Genomic DNA, 11687 nt, shown 5'->3' on the forward strand with positions numbered 1-11687 from the left:
TACGTTCTCTTCAGGCAGTCATCTTTATAAATCTCATTGGAACGGCACCAAACAAAAGTTCCAGCATCATCACCTTGCCCAATGCAGATTCGAGATTCATCACTGAATATGACTTTCATCCAGTCATCCACAGTCCACAATTGCTTTTCCTTAGCCCATTGTAACCTTGTTTTTTTCTGTTTAGGTGTTAATGATGCCTTTCGTTTAGCTTTTCTGTGTGTAAATCCCATTTCCTTTAGGTGGTTTCTTACAGTTCGGTCACAGACATTGACTCCAGTTTCCTCCCATTCGTTCCTCATTTGTTTTGTTGTACATTTTTTCGATTTTTGAGACATATTGCTTTAAGTTTTCTGTCTTGACGCTTTGTCTTCCTTGGTCTACCAGTATGTTTGCCTTTAACAACCTTCCCATGTTGTTTGTATTTGGTCCAGAGTTTAGACACAGCTGACTGTGAACAACCAACATCTTTTGCAACATTGCGTGATGATTTACTCTCTTTTAAGAGTTTGATAATCCTCTCCTTTGTTTCAATTGACATCTCTCGTGTTGGAGCCATGATTCATGTCAGTCCACTTGGTGCAACAGCTCTCCAAGGTGTGTTCACTCCTTTTTAGATGCAGACTAACGAGCAGATCTGATATGATGCAGGTGTTAGTTTTGGGGATGAAAATTTACAGGGTGATTCCATAATTATTTCCTCAGAATTGAGTGATTCCATATTTTTTTCCTCTGCTTGGTCTAAAAAAGTAACCGTTACTGACTGCCACAATCTTTTTTTCTTGATTTCTTATAGTGTTTCTTAAAGCCAGAAAGTTGCCATTTGAAATGACTTTAGTTTTGTGTCATGTCTGTGATCTGCTTTTTTTCTACAAAATTAAACAACTGAATGAACATCATCCGAGGCCGGTGATTCCATAATTTTTGCCAGGGGTTGTATTTGGCATAGAAATATGTATAATAACATTTATATACAAACTATCACTGACGTTTTCTTTTTGTTTTTTTGTTTTCCTTCAAAAAAATTTATTTCCATACGCCGGCAGCTTTCACCGGAAGAACCAAATGTTCGACACAATGCTTCACGATCAACATTTCGGAACAAGAATCGGAGCTTTAGTGTCGGACAATTGTGAACAACGACATGATTCAGAACAAAACGACAAAATAATACTCAATTTTCGTTATATTTTTGAAGCACATATGCTAGCTGTCAAATGCATATTTACTAGCGTACTCTTAGAAGTATACTTAGTAGAACAGTCCTTTAAAATGATAAATATACCGTTTACATATATTTCATAGAGTGAATAAAAAGAATACAATTTGTAAATGAAGCACACCTCAACAGCACACGCTTGGTGCAACTGCAATATGAAAAGGCAGACGATTCCAGAGACAAACTTCTAACAAAATAACATAATAATAATAATAATAATAATAATAATAATAATAATAATAATAATAATAATAACATAATAACAAAATGTTATTAGGTGTGCAATCACAAGTCAAGTTGTCACTAGTCAAGTTGAAACAAACTGAAATTGACCTTTTTGTCACAATTCTTGATGTTTTTACCACATAACTCCATAACATATGATCAAACAAATAATGTGGTAAAGATTTGATAAAACTAGTCGCTTGTTTTTGTAGCGAGTTCTGGCAACGCGGATTGAGTCTGTTTGTTGTCTTCCTGTGTGCCAACCCGCGGATTTTTTGAACATAACAATCAAAAATCCACAAAAGTAGCTAAGGAGGCTTCTCGAATGATACGTAAGTATTGTTTTCAAAAGCTATATCAACTAAAAAATAATGTTTTGGTCGACAGTGTACGTCAATTATGGGTTTACTTTGGCTAACAGCTAGCGTTTTGTAGCTAGCTAACGTGGAAGGTTAAAATAAAAACAATTAACTTCGTATTTAACAACAGCTTTAGTTCGTTGTTAAAGTAGCTTCAATCATTTTGCTCTCTGTTACTGAAAACCAGCTGACATTAAGACAGTCGTGAGCTTAATTCATTTAAAGCAATGATATATAAATATTTATTAAAATATTTATGCTTTACTAAAGACTGCATTGGAAATAAGCATTTTTTTTGTGCTTTAATGTGCTAACCTGACTTTTTTTAATACTGTCATATATATGTGATGAAAGAAATAATAGATGCTTACGGAGTACTTAATGGTAATATGTTTGCATGTTTTCTAGATGCTAGCAAAAGCTTTCGATAGGGTAAATCACTCAGTATTATATAAAGCTCTCATCAGGAGAGGAGTTCCTGATTATATTGCCAGATTACTGGTCGTATGGTATGCTAACCAGAAAATCAGGTGTGGGAATGATCTCTCATAGTTCTTTAAAGTTATCTAATGGTGTCAGACAGGGTGGCGTTTTGTTCCCTCAGTTATTTAATGTCTACATGGCTGACCTGAGCCACAGGCTAAATATTTGTCATCTTGGCTGCTATTATAGTGGCATACTAATTAACCACATTATGTATGCAGATGACCTGATGTTAATTGCACCCTCAGTGACAGGGCTCAACAAACTGTTGAAAGTATGTGAGCTGTTTGGTGACAACCACTATGTACTATACAACCCCAAGAAGAGTGCTATAATATCCTTTAGGGCCAGCTATCCAAAAGGGGTAGATTCACCGGTGTTTCAACTGAATGGTGAAGTGCTAAACAAAGCTGACTCATGTAGATACCTCGGACACGTAATCAGTAATGACCTAAGTGATGACCTTGATGTCGCCGGACAATGCAGGCAGCTATATGCTCAAGGGAATATGATTCTATGCAAATTTCATATGTGTTATCTTGTTTTATACATTCTGCTCTGTGGTGCAACTTTGGTGGAACTACAAGAACTTATCTATAAGCAAACTGTATGTGTCATAACATAATATTGTTAAATAATTTATTGGATTTTCCAAATATGAGAGCACAAGTATACTCTGCACAGTCTTTGATATACAGTGTTGTCAGGCTGTGATCAGGAATTTGGTATATCGGGTCATGCAACATCTTGACAAGTCTGTGAATCCCATTATGTGCTGTTCTTGGTATCAGTTTAAAATATAGTTCCAGGATTAGGGCCCACTGGTTACAGATATTCCATATGAACTTCTCAGTATAAGTTTGTAATTGCCCAGATATGGACCTATGTACATGTAATTTTTCAGTGTACTCTTATTATTATTATTATTATTATTATTATTATTATTATTATTATTATTATTATGCATGTTTTTGTTTGTGTGACACCCTATATGGCAGCACATTGGCTTAGTGGTTAGCACTGTTGCCTCACAGCAAGAAAGCCATGTGATCGATTCCCACCTGTGGCCTTTCTGTGTGGAGCTTGCATGTTCTCCGTGTGTTTGCGTGGGTTCTCTCTGGGTGCTCTGGCTCCTCCCTCATCCAAAGACATGTAGTTTAGGTGAATTGGTGAATTGGAAACTTGAAATTGTCCTTAGGTGTGTCTGCAGCTGTGAATGTGTTTGTTTATATGTGGCCCTGTGACAGACAAGCATCTTGTCCAGGGTGTACCCTGTCTCATGCCCTATGACTGCTGGGATGGCTCCAGCCCCCGTGACCCTTAATTGGAGTAAGCAGTTGAAGATGAGTGAATGGGTGACACGCCATATGAATAAACAAAACAAATACACAACAGAACTGTCTGTAATGAAATGTATGAAAAACACAAAATCGGTTTAAAATGGAGCGTATAAGACAACTTGTTGGGTTTTTATGAATGACTTGAAATTTGGGCAGCACAGTGGCTTAATGGTTAGCACTGTTGCCCCACAACAAGGTCATAGGATTGATTCACACCTGTGGCCTTTTTGTGTGGAGTTTGCATTTTCTCTCTGTGTTTGCATGGATTCCCGCCGGGTGCTCCGGCTTCCTCCCACATCTAAAGACATACAGGTTAGGTGAACTGGAAACTTTAAATTGCCTGTAGGTGTGCGTGCGGGTGTGAATGTGTTTGTTTCTCTATATGCGGCCCTGTGACAGACTAGCGTCCTGTCCAGGGTGAGCACTGCCTCTGGCCCTATGACTACTGGGATAGGCTTCAGCCTCCTATGATCCTTAATTGAAGTACGCAGTTGAAAATGAGTGAGTGATGACTTGAAATTTTTCTGCTCTCCTGAACATAAATCCATTATACAGATTGATTTTAACATCTCTCCAATTTTTCTGTTGTTTTCATTTGCAGACTTCTAAGAAGACCATGATGTCCGTTACTGATCCAAACATGGGTAACAGGTTCGCCAGTGACATGGAGGAGAGTCACACTAAACACCTGAAGACATATGGGGAGATATTCGACACCACTGCTGAGTTATGTCAGGCCCACAAACAGTTTGTCAAGTCTGCGCTCGGTATGAATCATTTATTCTGTGTGTATGTTGTACTTTATTTCACAACACGTGGCCTCAAAAAAGTACAAATTATCAGTGTATCATTGACAAATGGACCTACAAATCCAAATAACCGGCAGTGGAGGGGCAGTGCATGGCACTGACATAATAAATGGGCTTTTTGAACTGTGACCCACTTATAGCACATAATCACAAATGATTAGAAGATTCATGTAAGATATGTATGGCCTCTCTACCCTTATTGTAAGAGATATTATGAAAATTGGACAGCTTGACCTTGTCGTTTCACTGATTGGGTTCAAAAGTTAATCATCTGGACACAGTTACTGAAGGAATATCAAAGTCGGCTTTATTGTCAATTCTTCACATGTACTAGACATACAAGGAATCAAAATTTCATTTCTCACCTTCCCTCGGTGATGACAGGACAAGACATTTTGACAATAAGGACAGAAAAGTGCAATATTCCTACCAAATTCTGTGAAAATCTACTTATCTGTTTCTGTTGTGTGGTATTCATTCTGTGCTCATCTGCTTTATCCAACTTAACATCATAATAACTATAGTCATAGCATTCTTTGTCATGACTTTTGAGAGTAACAAATGGTGTTTTAATTACTTTTAAACAAATTATTTACTTTTTGTATATGGTATGTTTGCAATCTTTATATATATATATATATATATATATATATATATATATATATATATATATATATATATATATATATATATATATATATATATATATATATATATATATATTGGAAAATCAAGATAAAGAATTAGATCTCATCGGTTCACTGACAGAAAACACCTGTTTTTTTTAAAATATAAATGAGAAAAATTTAAAATGAACATGGCTGGCGTAAAGGTGTATTATGTTTTTAAACTAAGCAATACCTTTCACCAGTGTGAAGCTGTGACATTTCCGCTCACTGCATTTTGACTTAGAGGAATGTTACAGTGCATCCAGAAAGTATTCACAGCACTTCACTTTTTCCACATTTTTTTTTTAACAGCCTTATTCCAAAATGAATGAAATAAAAAATAAATTCCTCAAAATTCTACACACAATACACCATAACGACAATGTGAAAAAAGTTGTTTTTTGTAGATTTTTGCAAATTTATTAAAAATAATAAAAACTAAAAAAAATCACATGTACATTCACAGCTTTTGCCATGAAGCTCAAAATTGAGCTCAGGCGCATCCTGTTTCCACTGATCATCCCTGGGGTAAATTCAGTTGATTGGACATGATTTGGAAAGGCACACGCCTGTCTACATATAAGGTCCCACAGTTGACAGTGCATGTCAGAGCACAAACCAAGCATGAAGTCAAAGGAACTGCCTGTAGGCCTCTGAGACAGAATTGTTTCCAGGCACAAATCTGGGGAAGGGTACAGAAACATTTCTGCTGTTTTGAAGGTCCCATTTAGCACAGTGGCCTCCAGCATCCATAAATGCAACATTTGGATCAAGCAGGACTGGCTGCCCATCTAAACTGCGCGATCGGGGGAAGGGCCTTAGTCAGGGAGGTGTAAATAATCAGTTGTATGGGCAGTTTTCTTGAGATGAGTCAGGGGATGGATACATGAACATTTCCAAGTCACTAAATATGTCTTGGACTTTATTTACATCAATTATGAAAAAATACAAACAGTATTGTTACACTATGGTAAATCTGTGTGGAGTAGCCAGTTCTCAAAAATTGAGTGACTGTGCAAGAAGGAGAAGAGTAGAAGAGTGAGGAAAGACATCCACATGAACAAATAATTATGACTTCAGTCATGCAGAGTGTTATTTTTAGTTGGCAGTTTGGCACAGCACCTGCTGCCACTTGTGTGCGCATGAATTAATCAAGCATGGGAAGTAGTTTGTGCACACAGAAAAATGTTTCATGCTCAATAAAGCGTGGCCTTATTACATATTTATTTCTCTCTCACAGCAGAGCTTTGCATCAAGAGCTCTGCATCAATCACAGGTGGGAGCGCACACACTCTAATGTGTGCGCTGTGTTCTGTATTTCTTCTATGCTTCTGCTTTGGGTTGATACGGTACTGTGTTGCGTTGACGAGGCACGGTCACATCGTACAGTGTAGTGTCTGGCCGTCTTAACATAACTTTTACTTGTTTGATTCCTGCTCTCCTTTTCTTTTTTGATGTAGATACGTGTTTGAAGAAATGCAAGGATGACGAGATGCTCTTTGAGACTATACAGGTGTACAAAAAAGGTGAGCGACTGTCAGGCCACAAAGTGCAAATTTGTAACTTCTTATATTTGTGTATAGCAGATAGATTGGCATATCTGAAGTATGCAATTTAGCTTGTGCTAGCATTTACTGGTGAAATATTCTACTTGGTTGACCAACAGTGATTAGCATCTTGGCATTCCCTCCTGTTTATCTTCTAGTGGTTACCATGCATGGATATTGTTGAAGTAATTCTATTTATTTACTCAAGCTTTCCCCATGAGTTTTCATAAATGTTGTCACTGAATGTAATCTGATTTCTCCAGAATTGCCCATTATTGATGTTCTGTATGGAAGCAGGCTTGTATGTAGATGTGTGACACTACATAATTCATGATTTTTTCTTTGTGCTTGCACAGTCTTGTGCACAATTAATGCCCATTATGTGGTACACTCTTTGTGCATAATTGTGTTTTTAATGAAAGGACATTATGTTGTCAGTGTTTGAAGCTTAATTGTTTATATGAGACCTACTTGTAATGATGCAATGATTGTCCCCAAGACTTGGAATTGAAGAATACGTCATTTAAGGAGAAACGCCACACAATTTCTGAAGTGATTTCTGAGATTCAGCAGAAGGATCTGCAGAAAGGTGACATTATCCAGAAGATCGAAAAACTCAGAGATGAACAGGCCAAGAGAAAAGAGCGTAAGTTGATGTTGGAAAACGTTTTTCGCAGAGGCTGTTTTGTGTTATTAGTGTACTGTAACTGGCAGTAATAACTGCACATTTTGTTTTCTCAGTAATTGAGGTTAAGCATAAAGCAAACAAAGGCAGACTGAAGAATCTCCAGAAAGCCCGGCTCATCTTTCAGGATCACTTGGGGTTGGAAATAAGAACCATCCGTGACAAAAGCCAACTTCATCAAGGTATTACAAGCACAACATGCCAAGTGATTTCTAGCTGTATTATGATTGTTCTACACTATGCTACGTAGTTTGATTTAGAGCCCTAGCGATATATCGGTTGGCCAGTGATATTGTCATATATGAGCCTTTCACTAAAGTATTGGTATTAGCATTATTTTTTTCACATATGAAAACTTTTACCAAATGAATAATGCAAAAAAACAAACAAACCCACCACCACCACACACCACACACACACACACACACACACAAACAAACACACATTTTCTGGTGGAAATTGTGTCATTACATAGTTCATCCAGCAGAAATTTGTCCAAAGTGGCTATGAAAGGCAACAAGGATGGCTGGAAACCCATCACCCCTTGGTCACATTAGCTACAAGAGACAGGCGACATAAACAGCTGCCATTCATTTTCAGTCGGTGTGTTTTTTACAGTAACAAGATACAAGAGGTCACTATGCTGCCAGCTAGGCAGACCCAAAATGGACAGGAACTCAATTTTTGGGAAATGCTGAAAGATTGGGCAACATGGCGACTGCCAGTCTGAGTCAAAACAGTGTTGACAACAGTATAATGTATGTTGATTGGTGGTTGTTATAGTTATAATTGTTTGTAAAATATAAATCATATTTAAACTGTAAAATATCAAGCCTCAGTTAAATTTCTTTTTCACAAAGGTTGCTAAAATGTTTGGAATCATTGCCATTTTTAGCTCAGCCTGACCGAAGGTCTGGTGAGCTTATGCCGTGGGTTGTCTGTCTGCCAGCGTTGGTGTGTGTAAACAGCTTCTTCTCTGAAATTGCTGGACCAATGAAGCTGAAACTTGACCTGCATGTTCCTACCCATGATGTTCTGATCTGATTTCACATATGACCACCATGGCGTCAATCTTGAAAATCTCGTATAGCCATTTCTCAGCCACTTATGCAGCAATTGAGCTGAAATGTGCTGCATGGGGAGCAATCAGCAATCCTAAAAACATATCTGACAGGCTTTGTGAAATTTTGGATTTTGACCTTGATGTGACCCCTGGACTGTGATCAAACCCACTTTTCCATTTGTCACTTTAAACATCTTATTTTCAGAAACCACTAAACCAATGAAGCTGAAACGTCATGAGGATACCATACTCATGCGGATACCATAGTTTGCTTGAGGCATTCCGAGCCATGGCGGCCATATTGAAAATGCCAACTACAGCCATTGGTCAGCAGTTTTTAAAGCTATTGAGCTGAAATTTAAGGCAGCTATTAGGTAGCTCCAAAACATATCTGACAAAGTTTTAAGATTTTAATTTTGACCTTGATACAATCTTTGGAGTTTGGCCATGCTCACGTTTCTAGCTGATGCACACTACAGCCGTCTGGACGGGGTCTAACAGCCATGATAACATGATAATACAGATAAATCCTTTGACACGAGGTTGACTAATAATGGATCTGTAATATGCACATCATGGGCATAAGTGGCACACTGCGTAGAGCCTTTGACTTGCCGTGGTGCAAGGTGCCGCACAGCTGCACATTATGTTACAGCTGATGATCATACTTGACATACATTATATACCTAATGGGAGGGCATGACCATGTATCTGTAACAGCCCCATCAGGTGAGCTGCACAGTGAGTCAGTGCATCTCAGAGCTGGCTGACCGGGCTGTCACTGTGATATAATTCAAGCCGGCTCCGTACCAAGTTCTAGGTATTTGTACGGCATTGGCTCGAATTCTGTTTGTTTTTCCATTTCGTGTGATTCTTACAGCACTCGTGCTGTAGTGCAACGGGGCCCTTAGCCTGAAGTTTCTGTTTGAGTTGGGAGTACCTTTGCCAGCTTCCAAGTTTACTATCATCCTGTGAGGCTTTCACCATCTCATGCCCTCAGCGTTTTATGTTTTGTTTAACACCAAACTATTAACACTAACACTATTAATACAACATAATGAACACCTTTGCTTCCCTCAGTTAAGGTAAATAATGGATATAGTGAGTACAAATTTACAACACAATTGTTTTTTCCTTTTTATTATGAAGGTGAAAAGCTGCAGTTTGTTTTTCGAAACATCAATCCTGCGGATGAAGATTGTGCCTATGTTGTCATGATGGGTATCAAAGAGGACAGATCATACCAGAGTAAGCGCGCACATAGTGTACATCTTTAATATTCTAATGAAGATTTGTGCAGTGTAATTAAGTTGTTACCACAATGCCAACTTTAGTAGTATGCAAGAATTATTATTGACAACATACATGTTTGAACTACTCTTATTTTTATTGTGCAGTTATGTCCAGTGATCCTGAGCTTGAATGCCTGCAGGAGTTGGAAAAGCACCTCATGGAGACTAATAACCTGGCAGCCTTCCTGGTTAATGTGAGGAAGGAGTTTATCTCACAGGTGCGCTGCTGAAGTTACACCTGTAGAGTAGAACAGAAGATCTGTTATCACCCCTGTATTCTGTTAGTCTCTTTACCTATGGTGCATTCAGAAAGTATTCACAGTGCTTCACTTTTTCCACATTTTGTTATGTTACAGCCTTATCCCTAAATTGAGTAAATTCACTTTTTCCCCTCAATGCTCTGCTCACAACACCCCATAATGACATCATTAAAAAGTTTATTTTTTATTTTTTTAATTTATTTATTTTTTGGTGCATATTTATTTAAAAAATTAAAAACTAAGAAATCACATGTACGTAAGTATTCACATCCTTTGCTCAAGACTTTGTTGTTGCACCTTTGACAGCAATTACAGCCTCAAGTCTTCTTGAATATGATGCCACAAACTTGCCGCACCTATCTTTGGACAGTTTTGCTCATTCCTCTTTGCAGCACCTCTCAAATTTCATCAGATTGGATGGGGAGAGTTGGTGCACAGCCATTTTCAGATCTCTCCAGAGATGTGTAATCGGTTTCAGATTTGGACTCTGGCTGGACCACTCAAGGACATTCACAGAGTTGTCATGAAGTCACTCCTTTGATATCTTGGCTGCGTGCTTAGGGTCATTGTCCTGCTGAAGCATGAACCTTCACCTCAGTCTAATATCAAGAGCACTCTGGAGCAGGTTTTCATCCAGGATGTCTCTGTACATTGCTGCATTCATCTTTCCCTCAATCCTGACTAGTCTCCCAGTTCCTGCTGCTGAAAGACATCCCCACAGCATGATGCTGCCACCACCATGCTTCACTGTATGGATGGTGCCTTGTTTCCTTCAAACATGATGCCTGGCATTCACGCCAAAGAGTTCAATCTTTGTCTCATCAGACCAGAAAATTTTGTTCCTCATGGTCTGAGAGTCCTTCAGGTGTCTTTTGGCAAACTCCAGGCAGGTTGCCTTGTGTTTTACTAAGGAGTGGCTTCCGTCTGGCCACTACCATACAGGCCTGATTGATGCATTGCTGCAGAGATGGTTGTCCTTCTGGAAGGTTCTCCTTTCTCCACAGAGGAATGCTGGAGCTCTGACGGCGTGAACATTGGGTTCTTGGCCACCTCCATGACGAAGGCCCTTCTTCTCAGATCACTCAGTTTAGACATGTGACTTCTTCCATTTATGGATGATGGAGGACACTGTGCTCATTGGGACCTTCAAAGCAGCAGAAATGTTTCTGTACCCTTCCCCAGATTTGTGCCTCGAAACAATCCTGTCTCAGAGGTCTACAGACAAGTCCTTTGACTTCATGCTTGGTTTGTGCTCTGACATGCACTGTCAACTATGGGACCTTATATGTAGACAGGGGTGTGCCTTTCCAAATCATGTTCAACCAACTGAATTTACCCAAGGTGGACTCCAGTTAAGCTGTAGAAACAACTCAAGGATGATCAGTGGAAACAAGATGCAGCTGAGTTCAATTTTGAGCTTCATGGCTAAGGCTGTGAATACTTATGTATACGTGATTTCTTGTTTTTTTGTTTTTGTTTTTTTTAATAAACTTGCAAAAATCTCAAAGAAGTTTGAGGGGAAAAAATGAATTTCATTCATTTTTGAATAAGACTGACATAACAAAATGCGGAAAAAGTAAACCACTGTGAACGCACTGTACACGCTAGCTTCAGAAAACATGGCATTTACATTAGGACAAAGCTGATTAAATTCGAAGGCTGATCCAAATCTTTTTCAGATTTTTTTTTTTAAATCTGGTTATTTAGCAAACCTTTTATTTTGTGGCTTTTATTTTTGCA

General features: G+C 38.5%; 1 protein-coding gene across 1 annotated transcript; it reads left to right on the forward strand.

Annotated features, from left to right (window-relative positions):
* Positions 1-1638: 1638 nt before the first annotated feature.
* Positions 1639-10109, forward strand: spc25 (SPC25 component of NDC80 kinetochore complex). Its single transcript, XM_034187091.1, has 7 exons — positions 1639-1773; positions 4225-4390; positions 6561-6626; positions 7147-7293; positions 7389-7514; positions 9545-9643; positions 9793-10109. The coding sequence occupies exons 2-7, from the start codon at positions 4240-4242 to the stop codon at positions 9915-9917; spliced, it is 714 nt and encodes a 237-aa protein (XP_034042982.1). The 5' UTR covers positions 1639-1773; positions 4225-4239; the 3' UTR covers positions 9918-10109.
* The last annotated feature ends 1578 nt before the right edge of the window (positions 10110-11687 follow it).

The sequence above is a fragment of the Thalassophryne amazonica genome, chromosome 14 (assembly GCF_902500255.1).
Source record: "Thalassophryne amazonica chromosome 14, fThaAma1.1, whole genome shotgun sequence".
NCBI lineage: Eukaryota > Metazoa > Chordata > Actinopteri > Batrachoidiformes > Batrachoididae > Thalassophryne > Thalassophryne amazonica.